We start from the raw sequence: 27,379 nt of genomic DNA on the forward strand, positions 1-27,379 counted from the left end.
AACACAGTGTGTACGCACCTTAAGGGGGGCATCCACTACACATTTTAGCAGACGATTGAACGATAACGTCGTCGTTATCGTTCAATCGTTTAAAAAACGTTTATAAATCGTGCAGTGTTTGGTCGTTAACGATCAACGATGTGCGCTCCCGCTGGTCGTTTGATCGTCTCGTCAGTCGACCGAACATGCAGGTCAATTTCACATGATCTATTGAAGATTGTTTGCAAATCGTTCAGACTGAAAGATAAAATTTCAAGGGAAAATCGTTTAGGGATTGGACAGGGAGTAGATCGTCTAGTGCAGTGGTTCTCAAACTCGGTCCTCAGGAACCCACACAGTTCACTTTTTGCAGGTCACCCAGCAGGTGCACAGGTGTATTCATAAGTCACTGACACGTTTTAAAAGATCCACAGGTGCAGCTAACAGTTTCACTAGTAATTATGTGCGGAGACCTGCAAAACATGCACTGTACGAGCTATTTCACACACTCCGGTTTTCAGCCTGGTGTAAGATCTAGCACATGCAGGAATTCAGCGGGTCCTTTCAAACGGCATGGCCACGGCACGGTCGCCGTGTTATAGCCGGAAAAAACTACTATGCAGGACGGTGCCGTGGCCATGCCGTCCATGCACGCCAGTAGTGTGGGGGAAACAATGTTTCCTTTCACACACACTGGCTTCTGCCGGCCAGGCTTGTGCTACTGCTGCTGCGAATACCCAATAGGATAACAAAATAAATAAATAAAAGCGGCTGAAAGGCACAGAGTGCCTGAAAAACCCTGGCCAGCTAACGCCCGGTTCTTGCCTGGCCGGCCAGAACCGGAGTGTGTGAAATAGCTCTTTGGGTTCCTGAGGACCGAGTTTGAGAACCTGTGGTCTAGTGGATGTGCCCCTTAATAGACATCCATGGCTGAGCACAGGTGGTTAAATCAAATTGACTGAGGTACTAATTAAGTCACTTGTGCTCAACCATGGTTCTCTTGAACATCTGAGCTGTTGGGGAGCCTTGAGGACCGCATTTTGGAACCTCTGGATTGGACCTAATGGAGCATACACACGGTCAGATGAACGAACTAAATGATTTGACTAACGATTTGAACTATGAACGATTTTTGACTGCATTAAAATGAATGGAAATCGTCCAAATCTGACTGCAAACACCTCAGATGTCAGATATAGTTATCTAATCATCGGGAACGCGCATCGTTCAGATATGTCAGATTTTCCTTCAGATATGAACGATTGAACGATTTTTTAAAACGTTATCGTTCAGATCTGAAGAAAACTCTGACCGTGTGTATGCACCGTAATACAAGCTGAACGCTACTTGCGTTACTTTCCCAGCAGAATAAAAAAATCTGCCAACCAGCAATAAAATGCGCAGCATCATAGCGACCGCAGGAATATGGTGTCTGCATTATTTTCTCTGTTTTTAGTCTTCTCCCTCAGTTTAGACCCAATTTTTCCCATTCCGATAAAAAGCATAAAATAGGGATTTATCTGTATAAGAGATTTGCTGTTCATTACACGTCACATTACATCTCCCGTAAGCTGACTCACAGATATAGTGGCTCTATCACTAATTACAGTGGAAGCCTCTCCCGCAGGTGTATTTACAAGTTACTGAAGCAGAACTGCACCTGATTGTACCCGACTCACTAATCATGTGCTCAGCCTTCTGGTTGGGTTCTGCAGTGGAACACTACAATGGTTCTATACTACATTCCTGCATGGTAAATATAAAAGGGGGCATCCGTCCGTCCGTCCGTCCGTCCATTTATTTATTTATTTACATAATTTTTCGGTGAATACATTGCTCTGTTCCCTGAGGCACTAAATGTTCTGCAAAGAGAATGAATGTTGCTATAAAGTGATACAGGTTGAGTCTCTCATATCCAAATATTGCGAAATACGGAATTTTTTTAATGACTGAGATAGTGACACCTTTGCTTTTTGATTGTTCAATGTACACAAACTTTGTTTAAGGCACAACATTATTAAAAGTAAAGTATAAAATGACCTATAGGCTGTGTGTTTATAAGGTGTATATGAGGGATGCAATCGGGAAGCCGGCTAACCTTATACCGACAGCTGACTTCCCCACTGTCATATCCCTTGTTGGGGTGAAATGCCCGGTGTCTAGATGTAGACGCCGCTCATTTCACCGACGCCAGGAGACCGGCGCCCGGCATCCTGATCGTAGGGGGGGGAGGGTTAGGTTTAGTGCACCCGGGGGGGGAACTTAGGGTTAGGCACCCCCCCGGGAGGGTTATGGTTAGGCACCTCCCTGGGGGACTTAGGTTTAGGCAGCTGGGAAGGGGGGGGGGGTTAGGGTTAGGCACTTACAGGGGGGATTAGGGTTAGGGGGTTGGGTTAGGTTAGTCTATACTTAGCTTACAACGATCGGGATTTCCAGCGCTGTCAGGCTCACGTTGCCGGGATCTGTTCCAGTGTCGGACTGCTGCTGCCGGGAATGGAACCGCTGGCCATGCGGCCGGCGGTATTTCATACCGATTCCGTGTATGACACATAAATGAATTTCATGTACTGTACACAAACTTTGTTGAGCCTCAAAATTATTGAAAATATTGCAGGCTGTATGTATAAGGTGTATATGTGTATACGGTGTATATGTGTATAAGGTGTATGTGTGTATAAGGTGTATATAGCACATAAATGCATTCTGTGTTTAGATTTGGATCCCATTCCCAAGATATTTTAATATGGTACGCAAATATTCCAAAATATGGAAAATTCCGATATCCAAAATACCCCTGGTCACAAGCATTTTGGATATGGGAGTCTCAACCTGTACATAGTTGTATAAACATATTCATGCTGCCTGTTATACCAGAGGTTCCCATTACAGTCCAGGTTTTAAGGATTTCCATGCTTGGGCACAGGTAGCTTAATTATTACCTCAGTCCATTTTTTACATATACAGTATAAAAATCAAAATAAAACAACATTACAATTCAACAGAAGTGAACATGAATAATTTGCGATACTCTATAACATTGCTGCGGTTATATATATACTGTAACATTTAACAAGAAGATTAAACACAGTAATAGGTGCAAGAAAGTGGGGAAATGAAAGAAAAAAAAAAAAGCAAGTAAACAAAATAAAGTAAATCAAAGGATACGAAAAAAAAAGTATATTCAAATAAGTCCCGATATTGTCTGTTATTGACAAAATGTAGGTCAGCTCAGAATTACAATATATTGGTACATGTCAGGGTGCAAATACAGTAGAACATACCTGCCGATTTTCTGGCTGCTCCTTCCGGGAGGGAGCAGCCAGATCGGCAGGACAGGGGGGGCGTGGCCGGTACAAGGGGGAGTTGCCGGGTGGGTGACATCACTTGAAGGCGTGGTGGGGGCGGGGTCACGCAATCGCGTCAGTTTGGCCCCGCCCCAGCCATGCAATGCCAATAAAATAGGCATTGTGTAGCAGGGGGCGAGGCCAAAATGATGCGAATCGCGTCACCGCCCCCCCCGCTGCGGGGGTTGCAGGGGTCAATGCGGGGGGGATAGGAGGGTTGGGCGGCAGCCGGGAGAATTGCCTGCCTTCCCGGGAGGTCGGGAGCGGCAACCGATTTTCGGGAGGCTCCCGACCAAATCGGGAGGGTAGGCAAGTATGCAGTAGAATGAGGTCCCAGCCTATGTAACCTGTCGTAACATAAACCATTCCGTATTCTCAAATACCTTCCAGATAGAGGTCTATATCTGAGCTGGTAGTTTCTCAATATATTTGCCCCATTTCTTATGAAGTGTTACGACCCCTTTTTCTATATGGAAGGTGGCCAACCTTCGCTCATGATGTAGTATCTCCAACAGAGCGGTTTTCCATTCTCCTACAGTGGGAGATATCCAGTGTCGCGGTTTTTCATTCTCCTACAGTGGGAGATATCCAGTGTCGCGGTTTTCCATTCTCCTACAGTGGGAGATATCCAGTATCGCGGTTTTCCATTCTCCTACAGTGGGAGATATCCAGTATCGGGGTTTTCCATTCTCCTACAGTGGGAGATATCCAGTATCGCGGTTTTCCATTCTCCTACAGTGGGAGATATCCAGTATCGCGGTTTTCCATTCTCCTACAGTGGGAGATATCCAGTATCGCGGTTTTCCATTCTCCTACAGTGGGAGATATCCAGTATCGCGGTTTTCCATTCTCCTACAGTGGGAGATATCCAGTGTCGCGGTTTTCCATTCTCCTACAGTGGGAGATATCCAGTATCGCGGTTTTCCATTCTCCTACAGTGGGAGATATCCAGTATCGCGGTTTTCCATTCTCCTACAGTGGGAGATATCCAGTATCGCGGTTTTCCATTCTCCTACAGTGGGAGATATCCAGTGTCGGGGTTTTCCATTCTCCTACAGTGGGAGATATCCAGTATCGCGGTTTTCCATTCTCCTACAGTGGGAGATATCCAGTATCGCGGTTTTCCATTCTCCTACAGTGGGAGATATCCAGTATCGCGGTTTTCCATTCTCCTACAGTGGGAGATATCCGGTGTCGCGGTTTTCCATTCTCCTACAGTGGGAGATATCCGGTGTCGCGGTTTTCCATTCTCCTACAGTGGGAGATATCCGGTGTCGCGGTTTTCCATTCTCCTACAGTGGGAGATATCCAGTGTCGCAGAATAAGTTGTTTGGCTGTAGTAACCATAACAGTTAGGAGGGCTATATGTGCCCCTAAAGATGTATCACTTTCCCACGAGGAGAAGAAGGGTTTCCGCAGTTTTAGGAAGTCTGAGTCTGAGAGTAGCCTATAGATAATCAATACGTTTATCCCAGAACCTACTGATCTTTCCACAATGCCAAAAGCTGTGGATATTGGCCCTCATTCAGAGCTGTACGCTCTGAGCAGAGCGCACGCTCTGAATGAGGGCCGGGCTCCATTTTCATGGAGCGTCCTCCTGGACGCTCGTATAGCTGTGGGTCACCACCCACAGGCTATACGAGCGTGCTTTGTGATGGCCGCGATGGTCGAGACCATCGCGACCATCGAAATTGCGAGCCGGAGCCTGCGGTTGAGGTTTTCAACCGCAAGCTCCGGAGTGATTTTGGCTCTATCAGAGCCAAAATCACTCCCACTGACATCACTAGTGATGTCAGTGGGCCGGCTTCTGACGGGAGGCGTTCCCGTGGGAACGCCCCCATCAGGGAGGCACGCCCACCAAAGGGGGCGTGCTGTCAATCAACATTGACAGCACGCCCCCTTTGATCGGACACAACGAGCGAAGGACTTTCCTTCGCTCGTCGCGTCTGACGCATGCGCACGACGGAGCTCCCTCCGTCGTGCGCATGCTCAGTGCATAACATCGACCCACTTGCGAGCGGACAGCCGCTCGCGAGTGGGTCTGAATCAGGCCCATTGTACCATGGGGCCGCTGACCTTTCAGACAATCCCTGGACTCCGAGTCCCCTGTGTATGATCTATACACAGGAGAGATGTAAGTCCTGGAGGGAGGCCGATTTAAGAGCTGACAAAATATTGGCAGTATAATTCAGAGTAGATTCAATATCCAATATATCCGATATATCATTATGCCATGCCTCGGCAATGCTGGACCATCGCATAAAGTCAGATTTAATTATATCTGGGTAAAGATATCGGATTTTAAATTGATTAAGACGACTAAAGGCGAGGACCTCAGATAAAGCATTTGGGGTCTGAGTAGTAGAGAAAGGATCCTCTATAGAAAGAATATAATGACGGGATTGTAAAAACATTAGGAAGTGGGAGTGGGGGGGGGAGGTGAAATCTATCCCGAAGTTGGGAAAATGAAAGAGGGTGGCTGTGGCCACAGGCTGACCACACGTGATTAATATGGCTGCAAAGACATTGAAGGGATTAACCCTCATGCCGATACACCATTTTTCAAAGGACTTTTAAGCGCAGTGCGTCATACTGCGAATGTATAAATAATGTGTTTGAACATGTTATTCAATGTGCTGTGCGCAGTTGTGGATATGTACTTTTAAATGACTAGCCTATGCGCTTATAAGGAAAGTATAAGTTACTTTGTTTTATACGGCTGTAACATTTAAAAGTAAATGGTTATGAGACCTTCTCACCTCCTGGTAATATGTTACTTATCCTGACGTAGTGACCAAACCTTCGTTTAGCACTTTCACTGAAAAATGTGCTGCAGAGGTCTCTGGTGTCTCTAGGTACAATACCCAGCACGTTTGGTAACAACAATCTGTGTATAAAGAAGCTTCTATTGTGTGTAATGGGGGGCATCCACTAGACGATTTTATCCCTGTCCAACCTCTTAACGATTTTCCCTTGAAGTTTCCCTTGAAATATGATCTTCCACTCTGAACGATTTGCAAAAGATCTAACAATAAACTATGTTGTTTTAATCTGTGATTCAGAGCTTTCAGCTATAGTGGGCAGACAGTGGTTCATTGTTTGATCGTTCAGCGTGAACGATGTGTAAACGATGTGTAAACGATTTTTAAGCAATCAAGTGAAATTGACCTGCATGTTCAGTCGATGGAGGAGACGATCAAACGACCAGCGGGAGCGCGCATCGTACATCGTTAGAAACAATTACTGCACGATTTGCAAACGATGTTCAAACGATGTTCGAACGATTTTATCATTATCGTTCAATCGTTCAACTTTATCGTCTAGTGGATATCCCCCTTAAGAGCTTAGAAGGTGTAAGACTCAGAAAGCCCAAACTGGTTTAATCATAGACATGTGGTGAGATGAATGCAATAGGAATTTGCATTATATTTACCTTTTCAGAAACAGTATATGATAACTCCGTCTGTGATTAGGGAACCAAATGTTTTTGGGTGGTATCAAGGAAATTGATTTCATTTCTGTGAAATATAAGATGTATTTATTTATGCTTTGCGAGAGAGCCTGATTGGCTAAGGGGAACCCAGGGCGGACTTACCCCCTGTGGTAATGTGTATTGGAGTAACATAAGGCTTCGTGCCTGGTATTATTGTACATCTGTGTATATCCCTGAGGAGAAGAGCTGCTGATTGATAAGATTTCTGTATGCTAATGTACCCCTTCAACTTGAAGGAAGGTCTTTTTTAAGACTTTGTAGTCAGGCAAGTTGTTTATTGCTCAGTTACATCTCAATCCTGCGACCAACAGAATTGCGCCACACGCTATTCCGTTCTCCGGCTGTTCTGGGTGGAGCTCCGCGTCTCCAAGTTCAAGCCCTCTGCCAAGCTACCGTGCAGAGCTGGTCCATTGCGAGGGATCTGGAGGAATCAGCCGACACCAATCAGGGGGTGTGGCCGCAGCTAGTCAAACGCAGTTCCAGGTGCCGAGGGAGGAGCCTGGATAGTCGAAAGCAGTTCAGAGTGCTGATAGGAGAAGCTCGGTGGTGGCAGCATTGTTACACGCCCACAGCGCCCTGGGCAGAGTCAGTGACAGGCGGTCACTGATGGTAAGCGGGAATCCCTGATACCCCAAGGTCAAGTGGGGATCGAAACCCCAACCTGTGATCGGAAGTCCGGGCTGGAAGCTATCCACTCCTCCTGTGCCAGTGCATAGTCTGGTAACTTTAAACCAGCAATACCACAGTTTTTTTTCTCTCTTTAAATAGCAAGTTATTATGGTGATGATTTTAGAATACACAGATTCATAAGAGGCCATGATAAAAATATGTGCAGTTTTCCTTTACAAATACACAAGTGCTCATATACTAACACGGTGCCCTGAGCCACAGCAACCAATCACCAATAATAAGTGCTTATCTGTCTAGTGCTCATTTACTAACACGATGCCCTGAGCCACAGCAACCAATCACCAATAATAAGTGCTTATCTGTCTAGTGCTCATATACTAACACGGTGCCCTGAGCCACAGCAACCAATCACCAATAATAAGTGCTTATCTGTCTAGTGCTCATATACTAACACGATGCCCTGAGCCACGGCAACCAATCACCAATAATAAGTGCTTATCTGTCTAGTGCTCATATACTAACACGGTGCCCTGAGCCACAGCAACCAATCACCAATAATAAGTGCTTATCTGTCTAGTGCTCATTTACTAACACGGTGCCCTGAGCCACAGCAACCAATCACCAATAATAAGTGCTTATCTGTCTAGTGCTCATTTACTAACACTGTGCTCTGAGCCACAGCAACCAATCACCAATAATAAGTGCTTATCTGTCTAGTGCTCATTTACTAACACGGTGCCCTGAGCCACAGCAACCAATCACCAATAATAAGTGCTTATCTGTCTAGTGCTCATTTACTAACACTGTGCTCTGAGCCACAGCAACCAATCACCAATAATAAGTGCTTATCTGTCTAGTGCTCATTTACTAACACGGTGCCCTGAGCCACAGCAACCAATCACCAATAATAAGTGCTTATCTGTCTAGTGCTCATTTACTAACACGGTGCCCTGAGCCACAGCAACCAATCACCAATAATAAGTGCTTATCTGTCTAGTGCTCATATACTAACACTGTGCTCTGAGCCACAGCAACCAATCACCAATAATAAGTGTTTATCTGTCTAGTGCTCATTTACTAACACAGTGCCCTGAGCCACAGCAACCAATCACCAATAATAAGTGCTTATCTGTCTAGTGCTCATTTACTAACACTGTGCCCTGAGCCACAGCAACCAATCACCAATAATAAGTGCTTATCTGTCTAGTGCTAATTTACTAACACGGTGCCCTGAGCCACAGCAACCCATCACCAATAATAAGTGCTTATCTGTCTCGTGCTCATATACTAACACGGTGCCCTGAGCCACAGCAACCAATCACCAATAATAAGTGTTTATCTGTCTAGTGCTCATTTACTAACACGGTGCCCTGAGCCACAGCAACCAATCACCAATAATAAGTGCTTATCTGTCTAGTGCTCATTTACTAACACGGTGCCCTGAGCCACAGCAACCAATCACCAATAATAAGTGCTTATCTGTCTCGTGCTCATATACTAACACGGTGCCCTGAGCCACAGCAACCAATCCCAATAATAAGTGCTTATCTGTCTAGTGCTCATTTACTAACACTGTGCCCTGAGCCACAGCAACCAATCGCCAATAATAAGTGTTTATCTGTTTAGTGCACGTTCCACAATAAGATCAAGTGACTGATTGTAAGCTACTGCATGTTACTTGTAGTGTTGGTCTCTGACATTGCCTAAATCAGGCTACCTATTGGCATTGTGCCGCAGCAGCTTGCCATGGCACCGCCTGCATCTACCACAGGCAGGGCCACGGTGATGGGGCCCTGGTGCAGGCCCCCGCTCTCTTCTGATCATGTGCAGAGGCCCCCGCTCTCTTCTGATCATGTGCAGGGGCCCCCGCTCTCTCTTCTGATCATGTGCAGGGGCCCCCGCTCTCTCTTCTGATCATGTGCAGGGGCCCCCGCTCTCTCTTCTGATAATGTGCAGGGGCCCCCGCTCTCTCTTCTGATAATGTGCAGGGGCCCCCGCTCTCTCTTCTGATCATGTGCAGTGGCCACCGCTCTCTTCTGATCATGTGCAGGGGCCCCCGCTCTCTTCTGATCATGTGCAGGGGCCCCCGCTCTCTCTTCTGATCATGTGCAGGGGCCCCCGCTCTCTCTTCCGATCATGTGCAGAGGCCCCCGCTCTCTCTTCCGATCATGTGCAGGGGCCCCCGCTCTCTCTTCTGATCATGTGCAGGGCCCCCCGCTCTCTTCTGATCATGTGCAGGGGCCCCCGCTCTCTCTTCTGATCATGTGCAGGGGCCCCCGCTCTCTCTTCTGATCATGTGCAGGGGCCCCCGGTCTCTCTTCTGATCATGTGCAGGGCCCCCCGGTCTCTCTTCTGATCATGTGCAGGGCCCCCCGGTCTCTCTTCTGATCATGTGCAGGGGCCCCCGCTCTCTCTTCTGATCATGTGCAGGGGCCCCCGCTGCGGTACTGCACATGCGCTGTCTTTCCTGAGAAAAGCTTTGCGTTCTGGAGCTTGGTAAATTTGACATCTAAGCAGCCCCCATAGAAACTAGAAACTATGGGGGCTCCTTTTGTAAATGAAAATGGGGGATCACAGCAGATATCTCTGATATCTAGGGATCCTTAATATATGCCTGTACCCCCTGAAAGCCTGGGATCACAGTATATATCTCTGACTTCTGCTGCTGTCCTCCCCTAGCTAATCAGGGGGGATCCTTAATATTTGCTCTGATAGCTAGGCCCCATAGAAGCAGCAATCACTGGGGGGAATTCAGCACTTCAATACACCGCGCTGTGTGGTCGGAGAATGACGGTTATCGCGCCTATCTCTCCTTAACAAGGGTGTTAAGGCGCGTTAACCAGCATTCTCTGACCAAAGTGCCGGGCGCGTGGCTGTTAGCGCAGCGCTAAGCAGAAAAATTGCGCCCGATACTTTGGTTGGATTTCTCCTCGCATCCCCAGCGGGGTGCGAGAAGAGATCCTTAGTGCGCCCAAACAGCGCATTGATTTGAATTCCCCACCATTGAGCGATGTGATTGGGGACATTTATGGACACTCCCCCAGGTAACTGCAGGTTCCGCCTTCCAAAGATTTTCTGTCAGATTTTCCCTTGAAAAAGTGAACGATTTTTTGAAGTGTAATGAACGATTTTTACACCGATGAAGGAAAAATGTTCCTTCCCTTAATGAAAATCGTTATGTTGGACAGTCTGAAATCGATGATGAACGATCACTACAAACGGGAGCGCGCTTGAACGATTATCGTTCATCGTTATAACTCAGAAACTGAACGATTTTTTGAACGATGACGACGTCGTTAGCGACAAATCGTTCAAAAAATTCGTAAAGTGTGTATGCACCTTTAAATGAACAATTACTTTATTATATATTCTGAGTATTCTGACAATATTGTTAATTATTTACCATATTTGAAAGGAAGACTACAGTGTTTATTTGGAAAGTATCGATTACTACTGACCATGACATAATCATAAGCGAATGGTATAAATAAACAAGCAAGATGATCATCTTTTAATTATCTTATCATTTGGTTTATTACTGAGAGATTTGTTCTCAATAATAATAATAATAATGATGATGAGCTGGTTATATCTGTTTCTGATTTGTCCCTCGCTCTTTGTGGACACTTAGCGCTGTTCCCCATTTTGTATATATTCGTAGTTGATGGCATTATTGGGGATGTGCATTATATACCCTATAGATTGGCTGCTTTTCTCATTATGTGTAGTATAGCTGCTATCTGCGATTGATAAAGGTCTGATGTGTGGCCAATATGTGTCCGTCTGTATCCGTGATTAATTACATGATGTGAATGGCGCTGCTGAATATGTGTGTGCTATATAAATAACTGCTAATAAATAATAATACAGTAATTGTGTGTGCTGCGTCTGTAATGCCTCTTGTTACCTGATACAGTTAGGTGCATTCTTATTTTGGCCACATGATGGCGCTCTAGACACAGGTAATAATCACCTGCTCTCTATTATCCAAGTAACGGAGGTCAGTGTTCCTCAGCTAACTTCCCCATAATATAACCAACCCACAAATAAGGGACACATACATACATACATACATACATATGTACACAACCATATTCCAGGCTATATACAGTAAGTAGCATATAATGGCGATATAACTGACAGTGTCTGATCCACCCTTGTCTTCTGTCTGTCCATGACTTGTCTCTCTGGCTGCTGTGTGTCCTGTACACGTAAGATCTGGCGCTTTGTCTATGTGATGTCACACATTAATCGCTTGTATGTCCATCACCTGTGCTGTTTATTTTCCAGAAATGTCCGCCCGGGATTCGTCAGGGTCTCCTTCCCGAAGATCAAGTGGTAAAGAGAAGAAAACCGGGAGTGCGAAAAGAAAAGAGAAGGATTCTGGTAACTACGCTCTGTGGGGGCTTCAACATTTAAGTGTTTTTTTTTCAGCAGATTTTTTTTTTTTTTGGCTTTTTGAAACAAAGAAAACACCTAAAGACATTGGCCCTCATTCAGAGCCGCACGTTAGCGGCCGCACGCTCTGAGCAGAGCGCACACTCTGAACGAGGGCCGCCCTCCATAAAAATGGAGCGTCCTCCTGGACGCTCGTATAGCTGTGGGTCACCACCCACAGCATATACGAGCGTGCAGGATGATGGTCGCGATGGTCTTGACCATCGCGACCATCGAAACTGCGAGCCGGAGCCTGCGGTTGAGGTTTTCAACCGCAAGGCCCGGAGTGATTTTGGCTCTATCAGAGCCAAAATCACTCCCACTGACATCACTAGTGATGTCAGTGGGGCCGGCTTCTGACGGGAGGCGTTCCCGTGGGAACGCCCCATCAGGGAGGCACGCCCCCGGCACGCCCACCAAAGGGGGCGTGCTGTCAATCAACCTCGACAGCACGCCCCCTTTGATCAGACACAACGAGCGAAGGAAAGTCCTTCGCTCGTCGCGTCTGGCGCATGCGCACGACGGAGCTCCCGCCGTCGTGCGCATGCGCAGAGCACAACATCGACCCACTTGCGAGCGGACAGCCGCTTGCGAGTGGGTCTGAATGAGGCCCATAATACAATAAAAACTGGGCAGCAGATTTCAGCCAAAAATAGGGACAGTTATCCAGTACTGTATATAATCCAGGTATTGGACAGAGAAGTAAGCCCTGGATAAGTGAGGTGCACATAGCATCCCTGTATTGTCATGTATAACGTTCATGGGCTGCACTGGTCACATATAACTGGGGCTAGCACAGGTGCCAGGGCACCTAGGCGGCACTGGCAGAGGGGTGATCCAGGGCCGACAGTCTAATGGTGCGTACAGATAGGACGATTGATAATGATATCGTTGTTCGATCTCCCGGGTGTGTTGGACGATTGATGTCGATCATCTAGCACACCACCAATACACCAACGACTATAACGATCGCGGGTCCCTATAGTGACCAGGTTGGCCTGCATGCACGGGCGATTATCGATATCGACCATACGTGCCCCGCGCATCGCAGGTCAGTGGTGGACGAAAAATGCACGATATGAACGATATGATCGATATCGTTCATATTGTCCATTTTAATCGCACCGTGTGTACGCACCTTAAGGCGTGGTCTGCCTCTCTGCAGAAAATATACAGAGGTCAGGACCATATGTCGCCCCTTGGACTGTGATATCTGTGCGTTTATACGGAGTACAAGGAGAGTCAGGTGACTGCAAAGTGCAAGCGCCCGACGTGGTCAGGCTCCTGAGGAGGGATGATATCAACTGGTCTGCGGTGCATGAACTGCTAATCACACCAGGCACTGGAGCTCATTCAGAGCCGCTCATAAGCGGCCGTTCGCTTGCTCCGAGCGATGTTCGCACATCTGCGCATGTGTATGGGTTGTAATACGCATGTGCGAACCAGTCAGTGCGGTCGAAAATTGTGTGCTTGCAAAATAGCGAATGCCTGCTAATTTGAGTGACAGGAGGAGGCGTATGTGGGTGGTAACAGGGGAAGGTGCTTGAAAACGGGGAGTGGAGATCCGAACGCAGGCGTGCCAAAAGGTCAAAACGGGCGTTTTAAGGGTGTGCATAATTAACAAAGCAGCGTCATCGGCCACGTCACTTGGTTGTCTATTAGCCAGAACTGCTCGCATGATTGCGGTAGGAAAATGCAACCACAAGAATAGCGCGCAGTTCATACACTGGTCAATGTACTCGATTAATCTCATAAATAGCGGACATGACGTAGTATGCGAGCGGCCAGGGGGCGTTTTTTCAAAATAGCGAGCGCATGTTTTGTTCGCTCGTTCAGACATAGAGGTGTCAACAGACCGCAAAGAGCGAACGGTCAATTTAAATAGCCAGCCCCTTTTTCTGAATGAGCGAGCGCAAATAGCGTCCGGCTCTGAATCAGGCCCTCTGTACGTTTGTGAGTCAGTGGTACAAAGAGCCCAGGGAAAGCCCTACGGAGCTGGGGAGGACGGAGATCTGGGCAGATGATCCCTACTGCTCCATGTTCTCACAAACGGGGGAGTTATTGTCATTTTCTTAGATGACCAGATTAATGCTGATCGCTCACTAACTGCAGCAATTTATCATCTCTCTTCCTTTCCGGATGGCAGGAATGTCTTCCAGAATTACAGCGTGGTTATCCAAGGACTGGTGAGCGTGGCACTGATGTTACGTGTCCGTATTAGCCGCATGGGGCGACCTAACACCACTAAGTGACTACCTGGTGTTATTATAACTAATTATTTCCAGCCCATAAATAGTGAATATATCTGTGATTCTCCCGTGTCATCATTATTATGGTCACATCCTGGGTCTGATTCTGAGACGCGAGTAATCCGCACCCAACGACGATGTTACTGTAGTTGAGCGATTTTTTTTTTTTAGCAGCTGCGCACGTGCAAAAACTTCTCAAAAACCCGCACGGCGCAGGCGTCACATAGAGTGCACGCACGGAGGGGCTGCCGTGATCGGGACAGACGCTGTCAGAAATGGGGCGGCCGAGTGACGGGCATTCCTGGGCGGTGGTTAGATGAGAACGCAAAAAAAGTCTGTTATGGGAGCGTCGCTGGTGTGTAAGTGAGAGCGTTTCCGTTCCCAGATGTCGCAGCCACAGAGGCCATAGTCAGAGAAACTGCGCCTGCTATAGGGTGTGAGCGATGGGGCGTCAATGGTGGTGTCTTAGAGTCACCGGCGGTATTACAGCGTGCACGGAAAGTGGGCGTCTCAGTGCTTGCACATTCAGTGACGCCCTTCTACACCAGGGGAAGGTTGATACTATCATTTGCATATTGTATTATCGCAGCCGCGACTACGGCAACAGACAAAAGTACGGACGCAGCAACGCCCATCTCTGAGTCCCGCCCTTTGTCTGTTACTGCTGTCAGCGCATTGCGTCAGGGAGACGTCTCTGTAAGTTACGCCATGTCACCCGCTGTGTTGTGTATTGCAGCAGCGCCCATCTCTGAGTCCCGCCCTTTGTCTGTAACTGCTGTCAGCGCATTGCGTCAGGGAGACGTCTCTGTAAGTTACGCCATGTCACCCGCTGTGTTGTGTATTGCAGCAGCGCCCATCTCTGAATCCCCCCCTTTGTCTGTAACTGCTGTCAGCGCATTGCGTCAGGGAGACGTCTCTGTAAGTTACGCCATGTCACCCGCTGTGTTGTGTATTGCAGCAGCGCCCATCTCTGAGTCCCGCCCTTTGTCTGTAACTGCTGTCAGCGCATTGCGTCAGGGAGTCGTCTCTGTAAGTTACGCCATATCACCCGCTGTGTTGTGTATTGCAGCAGCGCCCATCTCTGAGTCCCGCCCTTTGCCTGTAACTGCTGTCAGCGCATTGCGTCAGGGAGACGTCTCTGTAAGTTACGCCATGTCACCCGCTGTGTTGTGTATTGCAGCAGCGCCCATCTCTGAGTCCCGCCCTTTGTTTGTAAGTGCTGTCAGCGCATTGCGTCAGGGAGACGTCTCTGTAAGTTACGCCATGTCACCTGCTGTGTTGTGTATTGCAGCAGTGTCCGCACAGGACGCCTCCAGGTCTCCTTCTCGGGGATCTTCACAAAGATCAAAGAGTAAAGACAAGAAATCTGGGAGTGCAAAGAGAAAAGCAAAGGACTCCGGTAACCTCATTATACTGTTATATCTCATTCCTGTGTCTGTTTTCCTGGGCAGAGCTGGTATATTCCAACAATGCCCCATACACCAGCCTGAGGGCACATAGACCTCCGCAGTCCCCGTTTTTGCTGGCTATTCCCACTATTATTGGGCCTATTGATTTGTGATGTGTGCGGGTAGGGTTTGTGGATGATGGGCCAGCGTGGAAGCTTCGGTCGTGGCCTGATTTATCCCACTGTTTGTATGGCGGCCTCTGTGTTCCCTGAGCCGTAATAATACAGGGAAGCTATAATGTTACAGTGCTCCGGATGAGAACGGATATCCCAGTTATTCAGTGACCAGAAGGTTCTCAGGGGCCTCTTTATCCAATAATCCTGCCCTAACAAATCTATGGAAACTGCTGCTTCAATGTAAGAACACAGAAAGCAGGAGATCTCCTCACATGGTGTTATCCCGTTACCTTCAGTGGGGCAGCCCTGGCAGAGAGGGATCTTGTGGTCCCTCTCCGATGGGCTGTAGGTGATCACAATGCCCATCTAGTTGCCTTCGCATCGCGCTCTAGTAGTGCTGGGGTCCAAACCCGGAAGCACAGCGATCACACATGTGACCCCTTTACCCCTTACTGACATAGGTTGGTACGTTCCAACAAAAAAACGTTATTGCCGCGACTTCCAACGATAATAAAGATTCTTAAAATGAATAATAAGTGCCCCCTTTCCCCTTCTGGAGAATGTGTGTGACCTCACCAGATTTCGGCGTGGATTGGGTAATATCTGTGTGTGTGGGTGGATCATGGGACCAGAATATTTTGTCAGATCTATCTATTATCTATTGATCCATTTATCGTCCACATTAGGGTCAGGTTTACTGTTTACAACCAAGACATGCACAGCTCCAAGATACACTGTACAGATATTACACCATACTGAGGATAATACAGATGTACTGTCAGCCCAGGGCCGTAATGTTTATTTCCTGTAAGAAGAAAGATGTGTATTCAGTCAGTAAGGACATGGGCTCCAGGGTGTCAGGAGCAGGACCCCAGACAGTGATACTCGGGGAGGGGGAGGGGGGAGGACAGTCCTTTACTTTATATCTATAACCTACTGATAAATGTCTCTTTATTCTGACCCATGTACTGACCGACGTTCTCTCCTTATTTCTAGCTAGAAAGCATGAAGCGCGCCCAGCATCGGCCAGCTCAGGTAAGTTACGGTGTGCTAGTACGCAGGGTACTGGGATGATGCAGAGAGCACTGGGGCACAAACAGGGAAAAGCTGCTAAAGTCAATGAAATAAAACTGTTTAAATAATTTGTCGGACTCCCCGGAGGTAATACTCAGGTTGTAACGTTAGCTGCGTAGTCTCGTTGTGTATACATGTCCGATTAGTAGGGGCCGATTGTCTCAGTCACATCGCGCTGGGGTTTCCGGTTCTGTTCTGTCCCAGCGTGTGGGAACTATGGGACTGATACTGCTGATCGCAGATTCCCGATTATCGAGAATCTGCGCTACTTCAAATGGGGACAGTGGGCCTGATTCAGAGCCGCTCCTAAGCGGCCGCTCGTTCGCTCCGAGCGATGTTTGCCCAACTGCGCATGCGTACGGATCGTAATACACATGCGCAAACCAGTCAGTGCGGCCAAAAATCGTTTGTTCGCTATATAGCGAATGCCTGCTATTTTGAGTGACAGAATGAGGCGTATGTGGGTGGTAACAGGGGAAGGTGCTTGAAAACGGGGAGTGGAGAACAGAACGCAGGCGTGCTTAAAGGTCAAAACGGGCGTTTTATGGGTGTGCATAATTAATACAGTAGCGTCATTGACCGCGTCACTGGGTTATTTTATAGTTAGAACTGCTCGCAAGATTGTGGTAGCAAAAACCAACCACAAGAATAGCGAGCAGTTCATACGCTGGTCGATGTACTTGATTAATCTAATAAATAGCGGACATGACGTAGGATGCGAGCGGCCAGGGGGCGTATTTTTTCAAAAAACGACCGCAAGTTTTGTTCGCTCGTTCAGACATAGAGGCGTGAACAGACCGCAAAGAGCGAACGGTTCATTTGAATAGCCACCCCTATTTTCTGGACGAACGACCGCAAATAGCGTCCGGCTCTGAATCAGGCCCAGTGCTTGGTGCGGCGTGCGCCTCTGCAGCGTTGTATGTAATAGACCTCGATCAGCGGCAGTTACTCCTGAGACAGCGGAGTCTATGTACTATAGCTATGGATAGAGATAAATACCAACCCATCAGCTGCTAACTGTCACTTTATAGGCTGTGTTTTAAAAATGACAGGAGCTGGTTGGTTGGTACTTTCTCCCCACTTTATCTCTCTCCAAGGGGTCTATTTACTAAGGCTTGGATGGAGATAAAATGAACGGAGATAACGTCCCAACCAATCAGCTCCTAACTGTCATTTTTCAAACACAGCCTGTGACATGACAGTTAGGAGATGATTGGTTTGGACTTTATTTCTGTTCATTTTATCTCCATCCAATGCTTAGTAAATAGACCCCACATAGAACCCAGGATGTCCAAAGTTCAGTTGTTTGCGGAGAGATTGGGTTAATGGTAACAGTAGTTGTAATTGGAGTTTTATGCAAAGTATGAAGAAGTTTGGCAAGTTTCCCAATAGCGTATAAAGAAATCTATCTCTTGCCACTTAAAAAACATCAATCGGACAAATCCTAATTAGTTACAAAGTTGACAGGTCCACTTTAATAGACCCAGCATTTGTACCACGGCCCCCAGGCAGCTGTACCAGCCTGACAGCAATGAGAGGTTAGCACGGGTCTCACACAACAGACAGAATTCCCAGGGAGAAGACCACATATATGTATTGTATGTATATAGCCAGGAGCTAGACGAACCTTCTCATTACTCTGCACTGCCCCAAGCAACTGAGATCAAACAAGATACATTGTATCACACATCATGTGCTGGGGGCCAGAGTGGGCTCTGCATTCATCAGTGACCCTATACAGGCAGATTACTGATGTAAATAGATAAACGTTAGATGGGACACGTGTATCAGCTATAACAGTATCACTTCCAGCATCTGTAAGCTCTTTGGCGTCACAGTGTTCAGAGTACACACAGTAGTTCTCTTGTATGGCGTTTTATATGGTTTTAGTAGGTGTCATTACATCCTTTATCTTATTTTTAGCCTGTTTTCCTCTCCTCCTGTATCCTATATTTATAGTGACATTCGTGTTCAGTAGGATGTCCGGGGAAGTCACATCCCATGTACAGTTTATAATCGCTGACTTCTGACTATTTCTGGATGTTTTTCTATTATTTTCATAAAATCTAATCTGGTTTGTAGAGAAATAACGGTGGTCTCTGCCGGATCGGTTGGGCTGTTGTGCTGTCGCTGCCCTCGCGCTTTTCTGCGCCTTTGTTTTATTCTTACATTACGTCTCCTACTCCCGATGTGAGGTAGGAAACCCAGATCCTCGCACTGGCCCGGATTTCTGCTGTTCACTATAGCGCATACGATGCTCGCGTAATCTCCGGCTGTGTCGCACTTTCCTTTTCCCCTGCAGTTTCTATTGATTTTCACAGTTTTAGCAAAGAAAATGTAGCAAATGACTTATTTAAATTATACACTTATGCAGAATCTAAACCTATCTCTGCTAATAGACCTAACGGTATGAGGAAGTAGGCTGGGAGGTAAGAGGACTGGTCTGCTCCAGCAGGGCTGGCCAAACCCGCTCCTCCGAATCCCTAATAGTTCACGTTCTTTAAAAATGTGTCGGTTAGTAATGAGTACACATGTGCACCAGCCAGGAGATCTGGAAAACATGCACTGTTAGGGGCCCTGAGGACTGAGCTGGGCCACCTCTTCTGTAGATGATGAACCTTTCCAACTGAATAAGATCCCCAGTGGGTAACTCACTCCTTTCAAATATATTTTGAATCGGGGTTTCTGTTCCTATGAGTATAACTAAATCGGGGATCCTGGAAAACGTTCTTCACCAGCCTGAAGGTTCTCACCCTACCTAATAAATGTTCATGTATTGCTTCATCTTTATACATTAATAGTATTACAAGTTGAGTGTCCCATATCCAAATATTCCGAAATACGGAATATTCCGAAATACGGAATAATTTTGGCATGACTGAGATAATGAAACCTTTGATTTTTGATGGTTCAATGTACACAAACTTTGTCTAAGGCACAACATTATTATATTGTATAAAATGACCTTCAGGCTGTGTGTATAAGGTGTATATAACATATAAATGCATTCTGTGTGTATATTTGGGTCCCATTCCCAAGATATTTCATTATGATATGCAAATATTCCAAAATACGGAACATTCTGTTATCCAAAATACCCCTGGCCCCAAATATTTTGGATATGGGAGACTCAACCTGTATTACAAAATTTGTACTCACAGAAGTACCCCAATGAAGATATAGACGGTGCGTTCTGGTGACCACAGCCTCTGAGGATTTGTACGTGCAGATCGTTTTGTATTGGGGGGGTTGGGTAAAGACTCTGCAGACCACCCACTAAATCAGGAACGGCAGAGCAACATGCACCTATTGCAGCTTATTTAGGGGTCTTCTTATCAAGCAGTGAAAAGTGTGGAGAAATGGAGCAGGGGAGAAGTTGCCCATAGCAACCAATCAGCTCCTAGCTATTATTTTATAGACTGTACTTGATAAATGCTACTTCAAAAGCTGATTGGTTGCTATGGGCAACTTCTCCACACTTTTCACTGCTTGATAAATAGACCCCTCAGTCATCTTATTCTGCAAGATAGAAATCTCTTATACATGTGGGCACAGGGTGAGGGTTTCTCTGGGCCCAGCCTGACTTCTGTGAAGAACACCCGTAACACAACCCACACATAACTCTACACTCGCACCGTGCGCTGACCCCAGACCTAGAGTCTCTGCAATCTGTCTGGACCGATATGTAATGTATTGTCCTTGTGTATCACACTCCTGTTCCCCTATAGAGTGTAATCCTGCGAGCAGGGCCCTCTTACCTCTCTGTCTGTCGTTACCCAGTCTTGTTTTATTATTGCCTATCCACAATTATAAAGTGTAAGTAAATATGCAGCCGCAATATTGGTAACTGTTAATAAATAAAAATGTTGCTCTAATCATTTCATAAAAATGCACAATAGCTGTAAATAAAATACCTTGTGTGTGTGCAGGTCACCCGGAATATATCATTCCCCTGGTTCTAACCTCAAAGACACAGGAGATATTCCACTGTAAAGTTGATGAGGACGTCACGGAAGACAACCCAATGAAACTCCTACAGAAAGAAGAGATACTCGGGGACCTAAAGAGCAGAGCTGCAGTTTCCGATTTCAGCCCCTTCAAATCTGTTATTACGGTAAAATCGATGTTTGATGTCTGTTTTTAGCTGGAAGTTTAGCACAGTTATGAACATTTTTATGACACTAAATACCCCCCCAAAAAAATTCAGATATGATGGTAAAACGCGTCGGTCAGTGTTAATATCCCCGTACAGATGTTTGACCTCCCTACTCCATAATGGACAGCTGTAGCTCCTCCCACATGTTATCCTTACATAGGTTAAAGAATGGCGAATAACTGGTAGTGCCCATAACAGGGTTGTCAGCACCCCCTTAGGAGGACCAGGCTTCCTGTGCCTTTTCCTAAACCTGACCATGTAAAGTGCCGCTCACTTGAACATACAGTTTTGCCCAGCAAACATTAAAATGAAAAAAGTTGATACATGGCAAGAAACAGAAGTTAATATTTGCATTTCCCCTCTGTGTTTGTAGGAGTACCCGGGAGAAGAACTGCTCCTCGTCTTTGATAGAGAATTCAGATATGGTCAAAACTTTTATCTGGTCATAACAGAAGAAGCCAAAGAGTCACTCCTGCACGTAAGAAGGTTTTTATAAGCTCCTGAGATATTCGGTATTTCCTATAGACGATATTACGTATAACGCGCAATTTAGTGTTAATTATAAAATTAGTCCATACAGTATTATGTAATGATGGAAGAGTATAGTATATTCTGTATTGTATCACTGATTGTGACTCCCAGCCCCCAGAACCTGTAACTGATGAAGAGGATAAGGAGGAAGACGCAGAGGATTACTCCTATGTACCCCCCGTCCCCAGACCCTGGGTGTCTCTAGGCAGCGAGATGGAAATTGATGATGAAATGGTAAAAGAAACCCAGAGCAAGGTGAGCGTCTCTCATACTGAATCATTTGTTACGTGAAAGTCAGTGTAACAGTGTAACAAAGACCTGCGGGTAGAAACGCGTTGGCACATGGACTATTTGGACCCACGATCCTTTAATTGATCGATCCTGGAGACTTTGGGGTTTTTCCAGACATTTCACATTGAACTTTCCTCCGGATTTACCTTCTAGTGATCAGTGTGTGTGTAAATTGCTCATTAAACTTGTTTTAAATTTATGAGGATCATGTGGACTTACATATCTAGGACCAACTTTAAAGAAACCTTTATGGGAGGGAACACATGATGCTGCATGTGAGGACATGGTACGCTCACCGTTATAGGAGTACGTGGACACATATTTAAGTGGGTGGGATACGTCCCTGACTTATTATATGTGCCCTTTTTTATGACCACTGGCATGTGTTAAAATATTCCTTGATACATAAATTTACTTATTTATCTTTGTAAGTTAGGTGTGTTTAATAGATTAATTTATTATTATAATACATCAGTTGAATACAAAAGGACCGATACATTGTCCCTTCTTTTTTCCTTTTTTTGCCTTATCCACAATCATCTGAATTTATGAGGAGAGAAGAGAAGATTGGAAGACTCCCTAATTTGAATACTAAAAAGGCTCTAATAGGGGTATTCAATATGGGTGCGATAACATCGTTTTTTGCGTTAATATCGCACTTTTTAACGTTTTTGCGTTAATATCACTTGTTTTAGTTTTACACCGTATTCAATTTCAAAGACTTATCGCAGTTTTGAAAAGTCTTTGATAAAAAACGGTGATAACTTTTCACCATTGAATAGGTGTCGAAAAAAAGTGCAGAATTGGGGTTTAGGGGTGCAGGCTTAAAAAAAATAGCCTGCACCCCTGAGATTGACATTTAAAAAAGAACTGTGTCAAAAAAAGTTTTAAAAAAAAATAGGGACACCCCAAAAAATTAATTTAAAAATTGGGGTGCAAAAAAAGAAAAAAAAAGGGAAAAAATTGTTAAACAATAGGGAAATAGGTTCAGGGCTATTCTGCAAGGATGCGGCACATGTTTTCTAGAATAGATTTATAGCGGCAGGTGCACAAATGCAGAATTTTAAAAAAATTACTTTAGGGACATAAAAATATGCTAGTACCCATTTTCATGTACCCCAAATTTGATGGGACCACTTAAAAAAACGAAAAAAAATAACCTAAGTGCTCTTCTGCATCACTTCTTCAATGTCGGGAAAAAAAACACCTGCTGCGGCTATTTAAATCCCCGACTTTCAATTAAAGGCTTAAACGGGGGTACCCATAGTGATCCCCCATGTTTTTACAACTTTAGGGGGGTCTTACAATTATTTTAAGGAAAAATTCTTAACTTTACGCAAATCCAACTTCGGAGTTTCCCGTTTTCATTAATTTGATATTGAAAACGGGGATAAGCGGGAGTGCGCACCATACCTTAACGCAGAAAAAAACTCCGATATGAAATGTTAACTTCGACAGTGAAGTTAACATTTCATATTGAATACCCCTCTAAAGGTTTCATATTGAGGAGATATTGATGTTTTCTCAGCGCTTGTATCTGAGGGCTTTAATACTCTCCTGTCTGATACTATGATGAGAAGACATTGCAGTATAATGGGCAGCAGTCTTGTCCATATTAGTTGCACTGTCCCACCGGTGTCTCTGGGCCTCATTTACAAATGGTGCTGCGAGCAGCGGTGCATAATCCAGGTTCCATTGCTGGTCTGAGATAAAAGGTGCAGAGCGCAGTTTTTCTGTCCATCCCTTGTTTTGTGAAGGGCTCATGGCTGTGTAGATCTTGTTTTATCCCTACTTTTATCGGGACACCTTTATCCAGTTGCACTTCTGCTGAGAAGTGAATTTCCTCAATGTAAAGAAAGTCTCTAAAACACAAGTGTCGCATGTAATAAAGATGCAATGTCCCTGCATCCTCCCGGGTAACGGAAGCCGAATACTAAGCTGCATTTTCATAAATGTCAGATCAGCCCTTCGCTGCGTGTCTCACGTTGTGCCTAGTGCGCTATAGGCTGCGTTTATACCTTGTTTCAGGCTATGGCCGTATTCATTTAGCAGCGAAAACGGACGTTTTTTTGCCAATTGCGTTTTCGCCTGCTTTTTGGCAAAAAAGTAATTTCGCCAATGGCGAAATAAACGGCCGTTTTCGCCATTAGTTGTATACAGCCCTATGTTCCCTGTGTGTAAGCCTATACTGAACAGATGCAATAAGTCAGATTTATCAGTGACTTTATTTCGGCCCTTTCATGTTGATTGAGAAAATATTGAGACAATCGGTTCATATTGCGTACTATGAAATATGTGTTGTATTAAATGGAGTAGAGGGTTGCACACAGTCACGTGATCTTGTGCGGAGAAAAAGGAACGCATTTGGAAAAATATTAGAAAGTCGGGACTCTATAGCTGTTTTGTGACCAGTAATGGTTTCGCTGTCCTGGTCCCGAAAGCTCCGACAGTTCCTAATCCTGGGTACGTGAAGGTTTGTTTAGTGCATTATTTACTCCTGTTCATAGATGTCTAGGACTGAGGCACAACACGAAACCGCACAGAATAGTAATTTGTAGTGATTAGCGCAGAAGGGTTGTGGCACCTTCTATAAGAAATGAAGTCTAACATCTACCACGTTTCATGATATGTTTTCTACAGATCAGATTCATGATTTCACGAGTGCACAGAGAGTTTGGTTCACAAATTAGTTTCAGTGATTACAACGCATCAGGCGTGAAGGACGGGTACACGGAGTGTCCATCGTACCAAGACAAGCGCTTCAGCATCAGGCCTAAGGAAAGAGACGTCGGGATGCAGGTTGTGCCACTAATACAGGAACAAAGCACCCAGACTAAGTGGTAAGACCACCTTCTCTCAGTGGGGGAGGGGGGGCATGCACGGATTTCTTTTACAAAAAAAATAACAATGTGAAAATACCGCTTTCTGTAAAACGTTTTTTATTTAATTTGTGGTTTGTACAGAACGTGTGTCAGGGATTTACAATTTCATACCACGCAGCTTGGCAGCAACAATAAATAGCGATTACTTAGGTGACTGAATCCATTCCCCAGAGCAGCTTCTATTCTCGTTTCCCTGACACAAGTACTCGCACACCCGCATCAGGGTCACTTCAGTCATCGGTCATTAAGCTGGCGCTGTGCCTTTGTCTGCCGCATGACCTACAGCAAACGCAAAAGAACGCACGGGTGCAATCACACGTCACACAGGGAGCATCCAGGGCAGAATCCAGCCCAAGGCATTACAGCTGTGAGGGGCTATACTGACCACTGTGCCACTATGCAACCCATGGAACTGTCTCTCTTGTGCAGTCATATCTGGTCTAGATACATCCCAGTCACCCCACAGAGGAAACAATCACACGTAAGAAAAGCCACACAACAAAAACAAACGCAAATCTAAAAGATGTCAGAGTGCGTACAAACCTTTCGTGCCCATTAGGGTCCGTTCACAGATGTGACGGGTAACGAGTTATATGCACCAGCACCTGCACCCGTCCTATGGGCAACTTAGGTGCCCGACACAACTAAAAGTGCACAATGCTGGAAATATGTACACTTAGGCTGTTGTATACGTCACTTACTTTTATATAAGAAATACATTTGTTAAACTAAGAGCTACAGCACAAATAAATCTGTTCTAGGACCGCTAAGAGGATAAACAAGTTATCTAACTGACCTCTGTTATGTGCAGATTAGGTTTGTAGGGTCCGTGGGGCATAATAAATTATGGGGAAGCCTACAATATGTTATATGATACACTTTTGATGTCATTAAATGTATAATGTGTAAATACTCCCAGCACCACAGATGGGTTACACACTGTAGTACTCCCAGTTCATATTCTGCTCCAGTGCCTCCCACGCTGGTCATGTATCCATGTGTGGGGGCCCCTGGGTGGCAACCCTGCCTGCCCTGTGGTTAAGCCGGCACTGTACATGGCTACTGGCAGTGGTTCCCTGACCCCCTAATAAAACAATTATTTATAAACTGCTCACAGATACTACACTCTCCCCTAACATTAGCTGGATAGAGAATCAGGCGTCTGATATCTGCTCTGTGACATAATACACTCTCCCCTAACATTAGCTGGATAGAGAATCAGGAGTCTGATATCTGCTCTGTGACATAATACACTCTCCCCTAACATTAGCTGGATAGAGAATCAGGAGTCTGATATCTGCTCTGTGACATAATACACTCTCCCCTAACATTAGCTGGATAGAGAATCTGGCGTCTGATATCTGCACTGTGACATAATACACTCTCCCCTAACATTAGCTGGATAGAGAATCAGGCGTCTGATATCTGCTCTGTGACATAATACACTCTCCCCTAACATTAGCTGGATAGAGAATCGGATGTCTGATATCTGCTCTGTGACATAATACACTCTCCCCTAATATTAGCTGGATAGAGAATCAGGAGTCTGATATCTGCTCTGTGACATAATACACTCTCCCCTAACATTAGCTGGATAGAGAATCAGGCGTCTGATATCTGCTCTGTGACATAATACACTCTCCCCTAACATTAGCTGGATAGAGAATCAGGCGTCTGATATCTGCTCTGTGAGATAATACACTCTCCCCTAACATTAGCTGGATAGAGAATCAGGCGTCTGATATCTGCTCTGTGACATAATACACTCTCCCCTAATATTAGCTGGATAGAGAATCAGGCGTCTGATATCTGCTCTGTGACATAATACACTCTCCCCTAACATTAGCTGGATAGAGAATCAGGCGTCTGATATCTGCTCTGTGAGATAATACACTCTCCCCTAATATTAGCTGGATAGAGAATCAGGCGTCTGATATCTGCTCTGTGACATAATACACTCTCCCCTAACATTAGCTGGATAGAGAATCAGGCGTCTGATATCTGCTCTGTGACATAATACACTCTCCCCTAACATTAGCTGGATAGAGAATCAGGCGTCCGATATCTGCTCTGTGACATAATACACTCTCCCCTAACATTAGCTGGATAGAGAATCAGGCGTCTGATATCTGCTCTGTGACATAATACACTCTCCCCTAACATTAGCTGGATAGAGAATCTGGCGTCTGATATCTGCACTGTGACATAATACACTCTCCCCTAATATTAGCTGGATAGAGAATCAGGCGTCTGATATCTGCTCTGTGAGATAATACACTCTCCCCTAACATTAGCTGGATAGAGAAGCAGGAGTCTGATATCTGCTCTGTGACATAATACACTCTCCCCTAATATTAGCTGGATAGAGAATCAGGCGTCTGATATCTGCTCTGTGAGATAATACACTCTCCCCTAACATTAGCTGGATAGAGAAGCAGGAGTCTGATATCTGCTCTGTGACATAATACACTCTCCCCTAATATTAGCTGGATAGAGAATCAGGCGTCTGATATCTGCTCTGTGACATAATACACTCTCCCCTAACATTAGCTGGATAGAGAATCAGGCGTCCGATATCTGCTCTGTGACATAATACACTCTCCCCTAACATTAGCTGGATAGAGAATCAGGCGTCTGATATCTGCTCTGTGACATAATACACTCTCCCCTAACATTAGCTGGATAGAGAATCAGGAGTCTGATATCTGCTCTGTGACATAATACACTCTCCCCTAATATTAGCTGGATA

General features: G+C 45.5%; 1 protein-coding gene across 1 annotated transcript in view; it reads left to right on the forward strand.

Moving 5' to 3' along the window:
• Nucleotides 1-27,379, forward strand: part of DNAI3 (dynein axonemal intermediate chain 3) — a 174,089-nt gene that overhangs the window by 14,259 nt on the left and 132,451 nt on the right. Inside the window, exons 2-8 of the mRNA XM_088463700.1 lie at nt 11,737-11,832; nt 15,424-15,531; nt 16,693-16,731; nt 20,700-20,884; nt 21,300-21,404; nt 21,569-21,712; nt 24,389-24,588. Of these exons, the coding sequence (XP_088319826.1) occupies nt 11,739-11,832; nt 15,424-15,531; nt 16,693-16,731; nt 20,700-20,884; nt 21,300-21,404; nt 21,569-21,712; nt 24,389-24,588 (875 nt within the window). The 5' untranslated portion in view covers nt 11,737-11,738. The remainder of the gene's footprint in view (nt 1-11,736; nt 11,833-15,423; nt 15,532-16,692; nt 16,732-20,699; nt 20,885-21,299; nt 21,405-21,568; nt 21,713-24,388; nt 24,589-27,379) is intronic.

This window comes from Taudactylus pleione, unplaced genomic scaffold, assembly GCF_031769625.1.
Source record: "Taudactylus pleione unplaced genomic scaffold, aTauple2 ptg001431l, whole genome shotgun sequence".
NCBI classification, from domain to species: domain Eukaryota; kingdom Metazoa; phylum Chordata; class Amphibia; order Anura; family Myobatrachidae; genus Taudactylus; species Taudactylus pleione.